General features: G+C 46.1%; 1 protein-coding gene across 3 annotated transcripts in view; it reads left to right on the plus strand.

Moving 5' to 3' along the window:
* The first annotated feature begins 7,067 nt into the window (after nt 1-7,067).
* The window catches only part of LOC135821846 (uncharacterized), a 31,266-nt gene continuing 17,871 nt past the window's right edge, over nt 7,068-20,462 (plus strand). The window contains exons 1-8 of one of the 3 annotated variants that reach the window (XM_065334845.1): nt 7,068-7,479; nt 7,594-7,779; nt 9,123-10,081; nt 11,266-11,606; nt 13,306-13,474; nt 15,043-15,183; nt 17,197-17,245; nt 18,229-18,410. In XM_065334845.1, the coding sequence (XP_065190917.1) occupies nt 7,425-7,479; nt 7,594-7,779; nt 9,123-10,081; nt 11,266-11,606; nt 13,306-13,474; nt 15,043-15,183; nt 17,197-17,245; nt 18,229-18,410 (2,082 nt within the window). In that variant the 5' untranslated portion in view covers nt 7,068-7,424. Of the gene's footprint in view, nt 7,480-7,593; nt 7,780-8,194; nt 8,811-9,122; nt 10,082-11,265; nt 11,607-13,305; nt 13,475-15,042; nt 15,184-17,196; nt 17,246-18,228; nt 18,411-20,462 lie in introns of those variants that run through there. The other 2 variants (XM_065334849.1, XM_065334855.1) reach the window with 2 other exon arrangements.

Raw genomic sequence — 20,462 nt, forward strand, 5'->3', positions numbered from 1 at the left:
AACAGGACTATGAATACATTGTAGTATGATACCATTGCCAAGACTACAAGTCATAATAATAATTGTTGATTGTAGTACCTGGGGGGGGGGGGGGGGGGGGGCTTTAATATAGTACTCTTGATGATCCTGGTACGGCATTTAGCTGTAATTTTGACCCCCACAAATCTCCCTGGATGCAGCTAATGGGATTTCGGTCTTTGACCACTTGGTGGTGGGTCTGATCTACTCACCTCCCACCGTTCAGGGGCTGCATCTGCGCCTTTGATCCTAGAGGGTGGTGGCGTTCCCACGGCGGATGCGGAAAACTCGGCTTCCAGCCGAGTCTCACGCGAACCGTGAAATTTATTTTTTAAATCTCCCTGATACCCCAGTAAGTGGACATATTGCACCATGGACGGGGGGGGGGGGGGGACCTCGGTCTATATAATAAAAATAATCTGTCAATAATGCTGGAGGATAGGAACTCTTTTAGAATGGGCCCTTTCAGAATTATTGATATCACTGATGTAAATGACATGTAGGCATTTCATTGATCCTTTGGGCCATGATATTCATACTCAACTTACTAACTCGGTGTTCTAGTAACATACCCTGTCTATTACGCTGTGAGTTGGCACAGCAGATGAGGAAGAATTTCTGTAAAAATAACTACATGTAGATTTTGTTAACAGTTATACAAGTGTGAGAGAAATACAATGTCATGTACATGTACTGATTCAGTATAATATTACTTCGAAGTATGATGTCCATGATTGTAATGGTATTCAATACTCTCTTTGTTTGAGCATTATTGTATACATAACCGGAATTCAGCCAAAGCTAGCTAGCTAGCTGTGACTCAGACGGTTTCACGCATAAAAAGCAATTATCGGACTTACTACTACAGTACAGACTACAATGTACATTCTTCTTCGTACATGTACATGTACATGTACATGTACATGTATGTCACAAAAGAAAGCAAATCTGCATCAAACAAACGGCGAGGGAACAACTGCAATCAATAAGAAGAGCTGAATCGACACGTGTATGCCGTATTTATTCATGCAGTGTCAAACGATGGAAACAATGTGCAGTAAATTTCGTTATGGAAGAAGGAAGAAATACTGAAGATAAGATGACCATTATTATTAATAATAATTATTATGATTCTAACAAGTTTTCGTACATACAATGTAGGTATTTTTTACATCAGTGAGATGCATGAGTGATGGTGGTGCCTCAATCACAGGCTAGGCTCCTCCACAGCTGCAAAAAGAGGGGGTAGGAGAATCATGACATTGTAGACATGTGTGTGGGCATGTCAGTTGTCACCGTCAAGACTACCTGCAGCTTGGCAATCAGATTTAGTAGTACTACTACTAGTACTACTGTACTAGTCGTAGACCTACTAGTCGTACAAGTCATGTAATGATGTACAATGTAATTACAAAAAAGTGGTGTAGGACACACACTGCACAGTGCTAGATTGTTAGCAGTGATACCGTAGCCGCCGTTACTCCATGGACACATGGACACATGGACACATGGACAATAACCAATACTGTAATAGTAATACTGTACATGACTGTTGTACTTCAGTAGATCTACATGACTGTAATGTAGCTCCATAATCCTATCCTTCCTGTTCGTTCCTTTTCCTTTCTTTTGCAAGTATTCAGCCATAGGCTACTTGCCCCAGTCTAATAAGAGGCACACATCGCACATAATTATTTAGACTACAAGCGCACACCGCAGAGCAAATTTCTTTGCAGGGTAGACTAACTAAGTTACTTGCTAAACATCATCAGCATGTTTCCTGTTTGTCCGGAAGCCATCTTCTTCATAGTGTTGCAACTCTAGTCTTGCTGCCACTGTACAACACTCACGCACGGCGTGTTCTCATATTCATAATTGTGCAGACACCGTGCCTGGCCAGCTTCATGCTCAACATCTATGATCATCAATGGCAAGGAGTGAGGAAAGATTAGCTATAACTATGAGATGGGAAGAAACCTAGTGCAGTCAGCAGCAGCAGCAGCGCGAGGCCCATGATTGCAATCATATTGTACGGTGAGGGTGATAATAGATACAATATTTTTTTCTGTTTCAGTCTACTATAAGTACAAGTTAGGGGGCACGAAACAACTAAAATTTGTGCCAAACTAAAGTTTTTTTCTGAACGTTCGGGGTGACAAACCTCGACCAAAAACGAAATTAATTTTTTAGTACGTAACAAGCCTGCTGGTGGAGTGATCTAACGAAAGATTTCGTGAACAAAAATTTGTGCAGTCCTTACAGTAGTTCTGAAGATAAACACCATGGTGCTGCCTGCCATTGGCTGAGGGTCCATGAGCTGGCCAAACTGGGGCTCGGTAAAGGAAGATGTGCAGCGATTCAAAGTCATTGGGTGGCAAACTACATACATACATCAGTACAGTCACACCATAGATGTAGGTTGCAGGCTGGCACAAGTAATGTATCAATCCTGCAACCACTGATGGCAACATTCTCTGTGTTTGAACTTGAGCAGGACGGGTATCAAAATCTGATCATTGGGCCACGTCCATCACAATTGTGCTTGCATCTCTCTGACTCACCTCGGACGTGACCAAAACAGAAAAACATCATCATATAAACATCATAATTATGCAAAACACTAGTACACTCAAACGCCTCTTATCCGGACGCCTCAGATACGGGCACGTCTCTCTACCGGGTAACCCTTTCCCAAAGATGCCATAATTTTTCGCAACTTATGCTTTTCGCAACCGTATCAAAACAAGTGCTAGTTGCTGAAATCGCATCCATATTTTCAGAAAAAGCTCAAAACTGTTCATCGCAACTTAAAATTGGAGAGTTATTGTGCAAAAACCACCAAAAAAGGAGCAGAAATAACAGAAGTGCAGGGACAGCAAACTCGTACACCCCTTCTTCCTGTAAACCACCACTTTACACAGTGCCAGTAGCCTGTTGCATGGATCCTACATCATTCCAGTGCGTGGAAAAGGGAATGCACATTATCGTTACTTCTGTTGATCTACTGTTTCTCTGAATGAGTCTGAAGGCAGGCGAGAAATGAGCGAGTCTGCATTTGTCCGACATGTAGTCCGCGACTTGACCCTTTGACTCCATGCCAAGGGGCCAAGGTTGGGGAAAAGTTGCGAAATAGTTGGCGAAAATAGAAAGTTGCGAAAGTTGCGATTTCTTCCTAAACAACGAAAAGTTGCGAAAAAAAGTGGCGAGCATCTTTGGGAACGGGCTACTACCGGTATACCGGGCACCTTCAGCTTGAGTTCCTATAGCACAAATGCTTCGAATTTGGGGGTTTTGAACTTTTTTCCGTATGAGGAAGTGCTTATTTTTCACTGCCAACCTATGTAATCCACACATTTTTATCAATGGGTTCCTTTTGTATCCTGAACATGTGCAATACGTTCCAAATAAACTTCTTCAAAAATGATATGATACATGGTAGATGAGTTATCCTGAGATACGGGCAGTGCCCGGTCCCAAGGTGCCCGGATAAGAGACGTCTGAGTGTAACCTGCTTTCGGTTTGGATGCCAGCTTCAGCTCCAGCTGGCACCCTTTGTCACTACGCACCATCATCCACCCGTTTTTTGACTAAGGTCGTGGATTGACTTCTCAACTCATGCATTGATATCCTTTTTCGCTCTTGAATTGTGCAGTTGTTGCATGCATTGTGGCCTGTATCCTGCCCACATGTTCATGTCTGGTCTAAGTACCAAGTGTACATGTACCCCGTCCCATCCCAGCGTAATTCTTATTTTTTTCAGCCACCACCACACCACAACCACAACTGCGCGCTCCCGCCGACACAACCTTGCCACAGCACACCACCACCAGTTGATGACTAAGCTGCACAGGGCCGCTGAATGCTGCTAGCTGCTTACCAATTTATCTGCGAATTCTTTTTTTGTTTGAAACTCGGATGTTGAGCCATAAATAAATGTGGAAGAGAAAAGGACATATGGATACTTGTACAATTCGTTTTCGCAAAGCTTCCCTTTCTTTACTTATCTTTGATATTTATGACCCACCCAAGTTGGGTGGTGTGCTGCTTTGCTGCTTCGAATTGTAGTTAGACCGCTGTGTCAAATATCGTACTGGTCTCGTCATCGTCCAGTAACAATCGACATTCTTTGTTCCGTTGGGACTGTAGCTTTTGCTCGTTTTCGTTGCGCTTGCCTTCCCCTCTTTGGTCTTTTCCATAACCTTGAACCTTCCAAGTTGGAAGGCTGTCGGTTAGCGCTACGGAGATGTGTTGAAGCTAGGTGTCAGGACGTCGAATGTTTCAGTACTCTGTCAGTTTTGTGCCTAGTTATTGCACTTTCTGACTGTATATAGTATCATGTTACAGTGATGGAGAGTTACTCTTAACTCGTATCCATATGTCTTTTTTTGTTCATTTTAATTTTAATATCGCAACAAGGAGGAGAAGCTGAAGGGACATTGGATTACTCTATTCGCCAGAAAGAATATTCAAATGCAGGCAGTACCATTCAAACATTCAAATGCAGGCAGTACAATTCGAATGCTCAATTACTCGAAAATTCGTGATAAGGTGATATTATGCAGTATGCTGTATTATGCAGTATGCTGTATTATGCAACTCCAACCATGATCTTCTAAGTAGTGTTGAGGAGGAGAGGAGAAATTATGTACTGAGAGCTGTGAAGCTTGTTCTTTGCCTTCGGTCAAATTTGCTCTTTCATCGGTGGATATGTACAATGTGCATGTACATGTACATGTACATGTACATGTGACTATCCACGTGGCACGTCAGTCGACAACATGACTGTTGGGTCTGATTGAGTAAAGTGACTGAGCCACATCAGAAGAATATAGCCTGTTTATTCTTTGTCTTAGGGCTCTCCCCCCCCCCCCCCCACCCCCCACCCCCACCCCCCCCCCCCACCCCTGTTTGCACGTGAAGTGTGTGGGTTACCATGGTTACAGTGAGGGCTGCGTCCCATCCCACCCATATGTGTGGATTCACAGGAAGCGTGTCGAAGTCTGAAGAAAATGTTGAATGTTTGCTGCTTGGATGACGACTACTAGACTGTAAACCAGAGGCAAGGAGTCCCAGGGTGTCATGGTGGTGACAGTCATTTCTTTCTTCAGACAATTCCCATTTTCTTCTGTACCTTTCCCTCAATTATCAAACCAATGAAAAGTCATACTTCGAAGTACATGTACATGTACATGTACATCAGGCGCGTGCGCCGGTGCCCTTCAAGGGGGGTTTCCGGGGGACCTCCCCCCGGGAAAATTTTCAAAAAATGAAGCAAAATCCTGCATTTTGAGCGAAAAAATGGGGGTTCCGGGCACCCAGGAACCCATACGGGGCACGCACCTGTACATGTACATGTACATGTATACCGTACTCGCGCGATTGGAGCCCTCTCTTGAATAGTGCCCTAGTCTCCAAGAGCCAGCGAAAAATAAAGCCCTCTCTTGTATACCGTACTCGCGCGATTGGAGCCCTCTCTTGAATAGTGCCCTAGTCTCCAAGAGCCAGCGAAAAATAAAGCCCTCTCTTGAATAGTGCCCCCCTGGTCTAGTAACCAAGCCCATGTGCAAGTTTGGTGTTCTTTTGCCAATGTTCTCGGCCATTGCTTTGCCCTGGTGTTTTCAGGAACAAAATCGCAGGTCTTGTCCCCGCTTCTGTGGAGTCGTGAGCGTTTACAGTACACTTTAGGCTCTGTTTTTCTTTGTTTTATGCTGGATGACGCAAATGTACCAGCAATGAAAAAATAGTGCCCTCTCTTGAATACTGCCCCATCTGTGATGGACATTGAAAAAATAGTGCCCCAGGGGCACTAATCGCGCGAGTACGGTATGTACATGTATACATGACTGCTAGTACATGTACCGGTAGCACTACAATCATAATGATTACTGTAAAGCGATAAATTTTGGCGGCGCGCAAAGTTTGCGTTTTCATGATTGGGCTGGTTAACGATGAGAAACTTTTTTTGGCGATTTTACATGACTGTATCTCTTCATTTGGATCCTTTACTGTCTACAATCAATGATTATGTACAGAGCAGTTTGCGACGATTTATATGCGAATGTGTGATGGTCGCGAAAATAGCGAAATTTAATCTCTAGCGAAAGTTTAGTACTATCTTTAGCTTTGTGCCAATTGTGGGCATTTTTTAGGCTCACAAGCTGCCTCTGCTCCGAGCTCTACTCTGAGTCTGACTCTGAGAGTGAGACCTCAATCACCTCATGAGGCTGAGCTCAGTGACTGTCACTGACTCACTCACTTACTGTGACTTAGTCATACATGTACATGACTAAGTCTTGTACTTCATTTGCAGCATAACAATGTTATGCATGATAAACTGCCATACATCGTCATGTTACTGTAAGTGTCAAGCCTCACACAGACTCAGTCAGTGCATGCAGTGAGGCATATGCTGCATTATGCATGCAGTGAGGCATTGCATGCAGTGACCTGGTACATGGTGACTGTGTGAGGCATATCCATAATGCATGCAGTGAGGCATATGCATGCGCGCACGTGAAGCGTGGGAGGTGGAATTAGCCTCGGGCACGACCATGCAAGGTGTGTACGAAAAACTAGGTTCTCCGGGGTTTCGAATTTTAGGCTAGTGTACTATTACTATTAGTTCTACTATTATTAGTAATTCTCCCGCTGAAGTCCACGCGGGCGTACATATGCGTAGACAGAACGTCAGAAGTACTGTCAGTGATACTAGTGAAGTGCGCTAGGCGCTGGCATGGCAGTGAAGCTGAAGGAGATAAAAGACCCACACAGAGACAGGGTGACCAAAGCCTCTTGCCAGTCTTGGACTTGGAGTGCAACTACTTGCAGCGGACGTGGCAGGCAGCACAAACGATTACGTCTCAACATTTTTTCTTGACTGTACTGGCGCATGGCTCTCGATCTCAGGCGATCTACGCATTAATTTTTTCTGACAAGACTGTTGTCGACGCATATCCGTGCTCTCTAGTAGTAGTAGTAGTACTTGTACTGCACTGTCATGTAGTGGCCCATGGCTACCTAATTTTGTATGTCAGAAATACATACCTCTTGAAGTTTTAGTTAGTTTGCCGTCTCTCTCAGTCTTGCTTCCCAGTAGTGGCAGTACTAGTGTTAGCTAAGGCAGCAAGCGGTAAGGGGAAGAAGTAGTTCGTGGGTTGAGTTGAACACAGAGGAGGTGAAAGCCCTGTTTACTTTGAGACACAGACAGTGTTGAATCATGCCCTACGCATCAAAAATATTTCTGATACGGTGACCGACCGATATCGATCGCATCCAGATAAAAATTATATGAAAAAGTCATTCGAAAAAGTCATTTGTAGCGCTGTTGACACCAGTTGGTAGCATTATCGTTAGGTTTTCCTTGCTGTGGAACGTCGTTAGGGTGGTCTGCGACGAAAGGAGGAACGATGGCGGAGGAACGAGGCGCTTCTCCGCCAGCGGAGAACACAGTCGTCTTGAACGGTTCGTGTAATCGTTGCCTGACGTGTTGTTTAGCCTTCTTCTCCTTCTTCTTGATTGAATCGACACGAATGTTATCGCTGCCTCCCGTGTTTTATTTCTATTCGTACTTTACAGGCATACAGCGTGCTCTTCCCGGTTTGGACTCATTCCTTCGGGATAAATTACCCAGAGAACACCTGACTCCAGAGGTTGAAGCACAGTTGGTACATTTCATCCAGCTATTGGACCAGCTCGAGGGCGACATTTCCACGGCTAGAGAGACTGCAAGAGAGGAAACCGCTACACGGCACATTGGATCAGGTGAGTGTGTCTTCCTGCGCTTCTCTTCTACTTATACCTGTGCGAGAGTAGGTATTCCACATGTGTCGGCGCTTTTCCTACCGTTCAATCTGAGGCCCGCGAACCCTTGTTCAAGCTGGTGACCGGACGTTGAATTTGTTCTTCCTGTTCCTGCGCATGTAAACATGCCGCTTTTCCACGCTACGCGCTGGTGCTTGTGTTGTGTCAGAGACTGAGAGTCCGCGTCAGTAGTGTGTGATCTGCGCCGTGTAGTTGTGTCACGCTTTTTTGTCGTAACGGACGTTGGCCGTTGATTAGGTTGCGTTCTCGAGTCGAGCACGATGTCTATCTGTTTATTTTTACCACTGCTGTTCAGCTCGTTCTGGGCGCTAGGGCTAGGTTGAATTGCCTGGCAAGAAGCCATGTGATGTGCGATAAGGCTGCAGAATAGTTGTGTGTCTGACTTGTATGGTGTTCCTGGCCTAGCGGCGAGCATGGATGGAACTGTTGATCGCATAGCCGGCTGGCCTCGTGTTGGCGATGGGGTGATGATTAGTACTCGTAACAGCGTAGCCTCCATCTTATGGAACGGAGATTGTCCTTGTGGCGAGGAGCCAGGCAGACATCGAGAGAGAGAGAGAGAGAGAGAGAGAGATCGGTGTGGAGTGTTCATGGCCCGTGCGATAGGCTGCTATCCAGTGGAAACCAAGCTGATCCCAACAAGTCATTGTTTGTGCAATCCCGAGAGAATTATGGAGTACTACTAGTTGCTTCAACTAACGTCCTTCCTTCGACTTCGTGCAAACTGCAATTATTTCGTCAGTAGAACATGCAGTGTACTAGTTTCAGGAACACTTCTGGCTGTTCGGCTTTGGTATGCAACGCAGGGGCCTGTTAGGACAGATGATTGTTTCATGACAAGTCTACTGCTGAAATTTTTCTGCGTTATCAATCGCTGCACCTTGGCCCGTAGTGTGTGACCGTTGTGTCAAGACAGTTCTCAATCATGTATGCTAGTGTTTCAAAGAATCGGACCACTCCAGCCAGTCAATGTAATAATTTAAATAATTATGTCCATGGCATGTGTGTGTGTTTGATGCTCACCTCTCTAAAATTAGCATTGTTCTGCTTCTCCTGGGCCCAGTGCATTGTTTGAGACAGCAATAAAGTGATCAAAGTGATGATATCACTACTCCTGCTTTGCGACCACTAACTTACTAAATACACCACTAACTTACTACTAGTACTACTGGTATCCACATTCTTTCATGGTTTGAAAATACATTGGGCAGCGTGATCAAAGAAGCAATGAAGGTGTTGTTATTCTCTGTCTGTTCATTGTCTTTATGTGGGTTTGAATACAGTGAGCTCTGACCAGGATGAAGAGAACATAGCCTTCAGTGGCTTCCTTGTGCAGGGAACACGTCACTTGAGCAACATACTGGCCTGGAATCGCCGCTGGTGTGTGCTGGGAGCCGACGACAACATCCTCCGTGCGTATAGCATGCGATCGCGGAACGTACAGAAACCACTGTGGGAGCTGGAGTTGGAGCATTGTAGAATTTCACTCGTTGATCCCCGTGACTCCGGTGAGAAAACGAGCGCATTTCGCATCACACCACCCATCGACACTGGTCTGCAGCCATATCTGTTGCGTACGTATGAGGAGAGTGAGATGCATCGCTGCGTTGATGCCCTGGCTAAAGCTACTGGACAGCCGCATACGAATAGTGAGCTGAGAACACTCCTCACCGTCTCCAATGCCCCCGGGGCTCGGGTGTTGAGTGCCTCGCCGAACACCATGCGAGCAGCCAGCACTGCATCGCACCGCGCTGCAATTCTACCCTCCGGAGAGGAGATTGAAATTGACGACGGTGACGGATTGTATGATATCCCACCTACTGCACGGCAAGCCGGTGCTGCAGTGCCAATGGATGCTACTTATGATGTACCACCGCCGCGTTCAGGTGCAGGGCCGTCTAGGTCAACAAGTGACTTTGACTTTCCTACGGACGAGCAGCTGGCCAGTCCTGAACCCAATGATGATGTCCAGGAGGAAGAATGTGACATTGAGGACAACTATGCAGAATTGAACTTTGGCGAAGAAGGAAATCGTGGTAAATCTCCGAAAACGAATCCGAGGGAATCTAATGCTTCTTCCACGGCACCCGAACTTCCAACACGCACATCCAGGATGATGGTGACGAGTACCAGCGACCCATCTAGCGTAGGCCGTGCCAGTCAGACAATCAAGGCAGAGCAGGTGAATGCAGCGAAGGAAAGCTATGAAAAACAAGAGGAGGATCTCTATGCAAGCATGCCGGTAAGGACAGCCGGATGCAGCTTGGCCCACAAATAGCCAGATGCAGCTAGGTTCAAGGATAATCGGATACGGCTAGGTGTATTACGGATGGTCTGATGCAGTTAGGTATAACGATAGTCAGATACAGCTAAGTGTATTACGGATGGCCAGATACCGCTAGGTATAAGGATTTATTGCAACAAGACATTTGCAATGTGTAGCTGATGGGATTTCTGGAAACCCATGTAGCTGATGTCCATAGATGTTACGAGAAAGTAGTCGTAATGAGCAGCAGAATTCCGGACTGCTCACTGGCACTACGTATACAGAGTGAGTCGCTAATGCATCGCTGTGCCGCGACTTTTCCAAAGCAACTCAGCTGATGTTGTGATCGCGTAACCTCTATAAGTATAAGCACACAGATAAGATACTGATGTTGCTCCCTTGACTGCCGTATTGGCATTACCCATATTTTTATAGCTGCTTTCTTAGTTTAGGAATGATGACCTACCTGCCAACCTTTGCAAACCTGAGATCGGGACAATGACATACAGTACCTAGGTATGAAAATGTATACAAATGTAGCTGTGAAGCAAGCGACAAATGCACTTTTCCTATTACCACCCTGGATATCGGGACGGTCCCGGCCACAGTCGGGTTGGGTGGCAGGTGTGTGACCTGAAGTCAGCTACCGGTATACGACTTGCACGTCACTGAATGCAACTGCACAAAGTAAAGTATGACATTTCTTGTCCAAGATAGAAGGAGAGGAGTATGCACCAGTGCCATGAATAAACCATACAATATGGTCATGTGTTGTGTTTGTGTGAGAAGCAAGACTTGGAGCAAGACGATTTACAGTACTGTTGGGCACCGAAGAACGGCCAGGCTAGAATTTCACCAATTTTTGACAGCGGTGTAGGCTGGATTTTTTTGCAGAAAAGAACGGAAACGGTAATGTACACTATAGTGTTCACTCAGACATATAACTCTGCATAAGACTATACATGCAAGACTGAACCATTGAATAAGAATGAAACTAATGTGTTCGCTAAAAATAAGAGCGTGCTAGGCTAGAACCCTGACCCCCCCCCAGTTCTTCGGCGCCCGACAGTAGTGTATTCCAGTAGTGTATTCCAGTGTACTATCTCTATACAAGTAGCTGTATATTCCTCTTTTGCTGCTTTCCCTACTCGTGTGGTTAGGATGACATCTTGAATGATGTCCACCTGTCAGATAGCAACACTGATGACTGTGAAGGTATGTACGAGCAGCTTGACATCACTGGTTATGATTCAAGCACTTCCACAAGCTCCATCTTTGAGTTTTTCAAGAGGAACAGCAAGGAAAGGAAGAGTGGCAACCAGAAGAAGAGCAAAAGCAAGGAGAAAAAGGAGAAGAAGGACCACCGGCTCCGTCTTAGCTGCAGTGTTGCAGACCTGGTTGACCCGGATCAAGATGGATACCTTGTGAAGCGTACAGGCAAGGGTATTACATGGCGACGACGTTGGTTTGTGCTCAAAGACAGGGCCCTCTATTACTTCCGGTGAGTTTAGACACCTGAAGTACTTGTACTACTTGATAGCTGCAATGCCTGCATGTGCGTATCTGCGTGCCCAGCTACTGAATACGTGCCATTATTCTCCACAGAGCTGGTCTCGAGGAAGCACATTACCATTGTGGTAGGCAGAATTGTGAGCCACACCTTTAATTAACCAAATATGGATGGTAGTGCTGGACTCGCATGGAATGTGCTATGTCTACGTCTAATGTGCTAAATAGACCCTAGATACAGTCGACTCCACTTGTAACGAACTTGCATTATAGAGAATTTCATGATATAACCAACCATTGTCCATGTCCCTGTTTGAGCCCATACAAAATTGACCTTCTATAGCGAACAATTTTTGTTTATATAAAGGAACCAAAATCTTGTAGGGCTGCATGTAAACCAAGTGCAGTTATACTGTTATGGGGCACACGTCAGTCATGACTTGCTACTTGTATAGTGTCAGTGTATTTCTGTTATAAAGAACTTTGGCTATAAAGAACTACTTGGTCCGGCTCATCGCAATTGTCGCTTATCTCCCACGCACTTTTTGACACGTAAAACCCAGTCCAATCACGATATCTAACTTACTTTTGCTTGGGAGGTTGTGATGGCAAGATCAAATGAAGCACCAAAGAAAAATGGTCGCGACTAGCGCTTTGAATCGCGATGTGTTCGACTTTTTGGGAAGTGGAAATCTGGCCATTCACTGTCTGTGTTGCCGAAAGCCAAGCGCAGCGATCCGAAGACCGGAACTGTAGGCTGGGGCAACTGACATCCTGGAGAGCGTGACAGGCACGCGTGCACGGCAGAGTAGTATGAGCGTCATGCTGAAGAAGAAAGGTGTTTTCGATGCACGCATGGCAGGGACGTTTTGGTTGTTCCTTTTGTTCCTTCGTGGACCTGGCAGCAGCATTACAAGAGCCGTGGTCAGCGTATCCAGCGAGCGTATGACAGCTGTCTGGAGAGGCCTGTATGCCTCATTCGAAGGCTCTGTTGAAACACACTGTGGTCACACACAGGTCACACTGCCCATGGTTCCTTCGAGCACCCGAAGTGAAAGACACAACTGTTCCTTTCCCATTGCTGCAATACGACAGGCTGACAAAGCAAGAGATGCTCTACCAATCTACGCCAGCAGCTAGACACCATCAATTTAGTGTCAGCTCATGTAATGGCCAGCTCGAGTGATGGAGAGTTGAATATACTCTGGACCTGTAAGAGTGTGAGTGCAAGAACGCGCTCCTTCGCTGATTTATTTCGTGCATTTTGCTTACCTTGCTTCCCTTCTATGACTCGCTTCACTTGATTCCATGGCTGAATTTTTTTTCTTGTGGCGGAGAGTATTCATGTATCATGCTTCCTCACTATGCCTATTGAAAATTTCACAGAGCGCCAACAAAACTCCTGTTCTTAGTGGCGATAGATAAGCGACAATTGCGATGAGCCGGACCAAGTAATTCTCCTGCACAGCAGTGGTGTTTGTTATATCAGGAGTCGACTGTATGTGCATACCTATAGCAAGGCTGCCTTATGTTTCCTTGGAACATTATCTTATTCTCTGTACAATAAATGTACATTGTGAAGAAGAGGTTGGTGCGACTTCAGCGAACACACAATTCCCGATAAATGTATAGTGTATACAATACTGCATACAATACTATGTTCCTTTACAATGCTGTCGTCACCAACACAGGTCTCAGGATGATGACGTGGCACGAAACGCAATTATCCTACCTGGATGGAAGCTGAGCGCTGTCAGTGATGAGGCCAGGCGACCATTCACATTCAAGCTTTCACATGACGGAATGAGCGACTGCTTCCTCTCCGCCGAGACAAGTGATAGCTATGATACATGGATTGCTGTAAGTCAATGTGTGAATAATCTTGTGTTATACACTATATGCAGTAACAGTTAGGGTTAGGGGTGCACTCATAAAACACATGTCACATACACCAGGGAGGGAGGGGAGGGGGGGGGGGGGGTAAAGAAGTCACTAAAGAATTAGAGCACTCAAACTCGTCATATCCGCTCCACACATGGGACTTACCGGTAACCCATACCGGCATGTGCTAGAGTACATTGACACATAATAACATGTACGCATGTGCTAGAGTACATTGACACATAATAACATGTACGCATGTGCTAGAGTACATTGACACATAATAACATGTACGCATGTGCTAGAGTACATTGACACATAATAACATGTACGCATGTGCTAGAGTACATTGACACATAATAACATGTACGCATGTGCTAGAGTACATTCCGACACATAATAACATGTACGCATGTGCTAGAGTACATTGACACATAATAACATGTACGCATGTGCTAGAGTACATTGACACATAATAACATGTACGCATGTGCTAGAGTACATTGACACATAATAACATGTACGCATGTGCTAGAGTACATTGACACATAATAACATGTACGCATGTGCTAGAGTACATTGACACATAATAACATGTACGCATGTGCTAGAGTACATTGACACATAATAACATGTACGCATGTGCTAGAGTACATTGACACATAATAACATGTACGCATGTGCTCAGGCATACCGTAGTTCCGCGCATATAAGCCCATGGGCCTATATCCGGATATAGGCCCACCTCCGTTTATAGGCCCATGGGCTAATAAACAGACCCAAACACCGTAATACAGCATGTCAGTGCAGACTACATTACCAGTACCGGTACCTACAGTAGGCGGACAACGGCGCACGGACTTGTACTTTTCGCGTGCCAGCTGCCTTCAAAATTCAAATTTAGGCCCAGGGCTAAAAAACGAACCATTATTACTGATTTTTTTTCCCGTAAAATGCATTATTTCGTATATTAGCCCATGGGCTTATATGCGCGGAACTACGGTATTCGTGATGGTGGGAACACAGAACATGTCTCTATGCACACCAAGGCACATAACACAGAGACTGTACGGTCAGTGGACTGGGACGTGTCCGGATCGGGAGAGTCCGGATAACGGAAGTTCAGGTCCACTGGTATTCCTATGAACTTGTCAAGCCATGCACATTGACATTCCCAGCCCTACGCTCAGGACATTGCATGTGCACTATCCCATACAGGTGAGTAAAGTATGTCTGGTGTATCCGGTTCATACGTATATTATTATTATTAGCGTAGTTGTGCCATTTGATATTATGTAGAAAGCTTGCCCTGCGACAGCATCCGAGATTGTGCTCTTGCTACATGGTCATATGCTAATCATCACCTATTTACACATAATATATTCTGGTATTGTAAACCTTGCAATGACAACCCTCGATCAGGTATGAGAAAAGTGTTGTTATTCGTGACTTGTCATCATTCGCGATGCCAAGTCGAGTTGTTACCATGACATCAGGCTTTTATTCGTGATATTGACTGTAATTTGCGTTTCTATGTTTACCTACAGTTATTGGAACATTGCCTGCGTATACCGAATGGCAATGACTCTACCCCGTACGGTATCAACACAACGCCACAGCCCCTAACCAAGGATGCAGTGGAAGCTGAGAACCTGATGAAAGCTATTGGTGACCTGTCAGCACCCCAAGTAAGGCCTTTGAATGGGGCGGAATGAATGTTCATCATAATAACTTTCTATTTTCTAAGATTTACGTTCATCCACACTGCAAAATAGTGCCAGTGCACTTCAAAGAGTTGTGTCATAATAGCAAGAGTACATAACCCCCAGGAGCGTGCAACTGCCCGCACAACCTCTATACATTGCTGCTATGGCAGAACTTCACATCACATGACACGGTTCAAAAGGTCACGCTCTTGGACAGTGCAAAGTGACCACAAGAGAGTTGAGCCCAAAGCAGGGTTGCGTACAACCCTGTATCTATCATGCACAGGGTGCAAATAATGCTGCCAACACCACAATGCGAATGCAATGTAAGAAATAGCAACGACGTAATGCCACTCGTCCAGGCTACCACCATACCAGCCATGGTGTATTCTATATGTTCAGACTATGGCTCTGTGCATGTACCTCATACATGCTGAGTTGTGCAGTTGTGCAGGCATGCTCTTCAGATAGGCTAGCCTGTGGTTTGTTATTACATGTTCATATTGTCTACAGCCCCCCCCCCCCCCCACACACACACACGCACACACACACTCGATGCCACTACCATCTGGTGTCGTTACCCCACAGTCTGATAGACATGCTGGCAGCAGGAAAGGCATAGTCCTCCATGATACCATTGCCCGCTGGTGGGCATGTTGACAGCAAGCAAGTCTCAGTCAATTTTTGCACATGTGCAGAAATCATACTGGATGTCTGTATACCACCTGTGCACGCAGGGATTTTTTATGAGATGCACAAAGCCAAATAGGTGAAGAAGTTAGTGGAGGGGGAGAGGAAGAGAAGAAAAGCACAAACAAGAACAGACTGTTGGTGAAATGGGGCTGCAGCTGGCAGCTGTGCTGATGACGTGTTGCTCCTTGCACTACTGGAGAAATGTTGGTGATAGCAGGGGTGGTGAATGTTGGTGATGACATGGTTAGTGATGACATAGCCAGCAATCGCATGTCATCACGTACATTCAAAATCAACATAATTTTGCGAATCGACCTTTTTTTCAGGATCACTTTTCAACGAGGACGAAGCAAAGTCGGCCGAACGAAGCCTAGAGGAAGAAAATCATCCTCTCCACTTCACCATCACGATACTGACATAGATACGAGATGAAACAACTAAAAAATCCACAAGAAAACTGTACGGCCATCATCGCGCTGACTTTGGTCTGACTTTGGTCTGACTTTGGTCTGAGAATTTCTATCACGATCAAAAATGTACGAGGAGCACTCAAAAATAAGCCACAGACGTACCTTTATCGCTCTCTACTCCTTTTTCAAGGCACAAAAGTCGACTCTCCACTTTCAAACCAGGAACTAGACATACCAGTGGTCCTTTTCAGCTGCTCCACGAGCGCAGGAAATGTTCACCAAGGGGCGCAGAGCAGCATCCATTCCAGAAAAAGAGCTAAAATACGAGTGAGACTGCATGCCTGAGTACATGAGTACATGTATGAGTACTTGCAGAAAATAGTCAATTTCAGCGTTTCTGCTCCAAACAGCAACTAGCTTCGACTAGAAACAAAGATTACACCAAAGGATCAAACAACAACCATTTTCTGCAGTTTTTTTGCAGATGGCTTCCTTGTGCTTGGCCCAGCACGCCAAAAATCACACCTCGGAGGAGTACAAAAATTACAACTCTCAGATGTCCTCGATTGCTGGCCATGGGATTGTCATAGCAAGCATCCCGGGGTCTTGGCCAGGGTTGGTATGGTGTCATGCACTGTCCTGCTAAAGTCTAAACCACCTGTGCTTCATCAGTATGTTGCACAGGTGGTCTCCAGACGGTCTCATTTCTCTCTGTGTACGGCTATGCATCAGTGCTCCAGCAAGCTCACAGGCACGATGCGACGGCACGTTTGGCCTTTGTGCTATTATTTGTACCGAGGTGGCTGGCAGTACCTGACTGGTATGATGATCACGGGTTGAGATACGCATTTCTCTTTGTTTTGTTTTTGCGCTGTGTCTTGGCCACTGGCAGTGGGGAGAAGACGATGTGGCTGCAACCTCCAACGGTTTACCTGCGCCAGGTAAGTGTATCCTGTGTGTGTGTGTGTGTGTGTGTGAGAGAGAGAGAGAGAGAGAGAGAGAGAGAGAGAGAGAGAGAGAGAGAGAGAGAGAGAGAGAGAGAGAGAGAGATAGGTGCTCTCATGACAGTGTGAGGCTGTCTGTGATGCGCAATGCAATTTAGCGGTGGTGGTTGTGGTGGAAGCAGCAGTGCATTTGTGATAATTTGTTTTGGCTCTTCCAATGCTGGTTGTAACCAAGAGCAGTGGCGGTAGTCTATACTCGACTGGGTCCTCAAGCACCATCTATGCATCCATATCAAGCAGAACATCACTCAAGCTAAAGAGATATGATCATGTCTATGGTATGTTGCTATCCGCATTCGTGCTGATTCTATTTCATGTTGGGAAATAGTCGCGCTTATGCCAGGGCCACAGCTAATTGTTCTATCAAAATGCTGTTCAGCCGTTACTGGCTGTGCTTTGGTCCCTCAGTCTTCACAATGATGGCAGATCTGGCAGCATGCATGTGCACGGCGATATAATTATTATCACCGTGAGAAATGCATCACAGGGCAATGCACTAATACTAAGAACAGTGCAATGCCCTGTAATTCGTTTCCCATACATTTTCCGTTTCGTATCACAATGATTCTTGCCTTTGGTTACCGAGTTGAATATTATGCAAGTCATCATCAGTTAAAAGATGTAAAATCATGTATTATGTAGCTAGCTGTTAGCAGATCTGGTTGTATTCCACCCGACTTATTTGTGGGTATGCATGTTGTGAGGTGGGGGAGGTAAATCTTCAATATTGAATGATTTTTCATGTGGTGCATGGTGTACCGATGTGTGTGTCTGTCTGTGCGTCTGGCCGTCTTTCTGTCTGTCTGTCCATCTTTCTGTCTATCGGTCTGTATGTTTGTATGTATAATGTATATGTGCATGTATGTGTGTACATGTGTGTATGTACGTGTGTGTATGTACGTGTGTGTCTGTGTGTGTAGATTCAGTGTATGATCACCCACGGCCAAATGCTGGCAGTCTTGCTAGCGAGGGCTTTCACTCGAGCAGTGGTCAGTCTGGACCTAGCTCACAGCTACAATCTCCATCAGCCGTATCTCAGTCCTCTGGTCTTCCACCGCCGATTCCCAATGGTCCTCGGCCATCTCCTCGACCAGCGGAGAAGGTATGACATAGATTAGTAGGGGCCACTGTATTTAGCCTCTAGACTTTTCTGTTATCGCTCGCTGTCTTTAGTATTGTTTACTAGGCATGTTCCACCCATAATGCATAGGCTGCTCAAGTCAGTGCTTCTATTCTATGGCAGTAGTACCATCAGACACTTCTGCAAAGTATAAGTATGTGATCATATTGCACGTATAAACATTTGATCACAGTTATCTGGAGAAATCATGACTTATACGGGAAGTTAAGCCTAAAATCAAATTTTCACCAGTTGTAGTCTTCGGGGTGCTGGGTCGAATGGTCTTGGTCCGAGGAAGCTGAGACGCTCCCATCCTCCTTTATTTCCAATTGAACTCACGCACTTCCACCGAAACTGGGTGACTGCGCCCTACTAGATGGGGATTTGTATGCAAAATGTCACTAAAACTGCCATATCGTTCTTATAAAAGCGCGGATGACCGTGATTGGCCCATATATTATAGTCTTTTGAACGCTGAGTCGACTGGTTTTGGTCCGAAAAGGCTGCGATGCAGCGTTCGGCCCTTATTCCCAATCGAACATGGTTGAACAAGCGGTCCCGTGCTCTGCGTACACCAGTCACCTGGTCACCGCGCCAGCAGGCGACAATTTTCACACCAAGGTTCAACTCAAAGGTTCAACTCGAGTGACAGAAACTCGCCCAAACATGCTGTAAGTTGTAGCCTGCAGGCACGGTGACCAGGTGACTTGTGTACGCACGAGCACGTGACCACTTGTTCAGCCATGTTCGATTGGGAAATAAGGGCAAACCGCTACAGTCAAATCTGTCGTAAGCGACCGCCCCTTGGTGCAAGAAAAAGCGGTCTCTTACGGCAGATGGTCGCTTACGGCAGATGTATGGTAAATCCGGCATACCGGGCATGCATATATGCTTCCATGTACTCAAATCGACGAGAATAATGTGATTTTTAATGGTGTACTAGCTGTGCTAGTACTTGTTAGCAACAATCCGAACTAGCGCACACACTGCACTGCATTGCTTTGTACTGCATTCAAGACTGACGTCATGCGCTTTGTTTTGCTGCGTAATCACAAATGGCACCAGCCCGTTTTTGCGGAAAAGAAAAACAAATCTTGCTTGCCCTGTTGTGCTCTTCCAGACAACGGATCGTGCTTCAGCAGTGTTTCTTTTCCTTTCGTAGCTTTGCTGCCAGCCCGAGTGTCACCTCGACACCGTATTTCTTCAGTATGTCTGACCTTACTGTCGACACTGTCAAGGCAATGCCTTGCCAAGCCCTCCGCGGCGAGCCTTCTCAGCGCGGCCTGAATCCGAAAGGAAACTTAGTAAAAGTATTTTACAGGACCGTTTGCTGGCACAACTAGCCCTTGGTAGTGAGGTCTGCTCCGGCCAGGAGAACCAGCAACATGACAGTGCGGACACGGCTCGCGAGCCCAGAAGCCCGACGTGCACCAATGCCTCCTCCGCCAGCTCAGGTGACGCGGGCTCAACGGATCTCTGCGCTCCCGTACGGGACGAGGTGTAGTCGGCTTTGTCGGCCGCCATTTTATTATTATCGGAGAGCATTGCGCCGCTCCTCACCCAAGGCCAAGGCAATGCGGCAGCTGCCGCCACTACGCCAGGCCAAGCTCCTGTAACTCACCCGATCAGCCACCTGCACCAGCTGTGCCCAAGGCTGTGCAAGAACGTATCTTGCGAGGGGAGTTCGTAGATTTTTCAAGTTTGTTGCCTGAAATTCTTGCACACTTCCGGCCCAACATTCCGGCTAGTGCACAGCCCGAATAACGATAGCCAGCTAAATATCGTTGAGTCGGATGACGCGAAGCAGGTGCGTCGCAAGGTTCACGATAATTACACATGTAGCTACCCGGCTCGAGGCATGGACCACATACATGTCTGTTATCACGGCTGCTGCCCTACACCGCACTGCTGAACTGATTGCGTACCAGCAGTTGATCCTGACTGCTAACTGCCAGTTCTTCCCAAGCGCGTGGCTAGAGTACGACCGCCAGCTGCGGATGCTCGTGGCCCAGTAACCAGGCACGAAGAGGTTGG

Source organism: Sycon ciliatum, chromosome 1, assembly GCF_964019385.1.
Source record: "Sycon ciliatum chromosome 1, ocSycCili1.1, whole genome shotgun sequence".
Taxonomy (NCBI): Eukaryota; Metazoa; Porifera; class Calcarea; order Leucosolenida; family Sycettidae; genus Sycon; species Sycon ciliatum.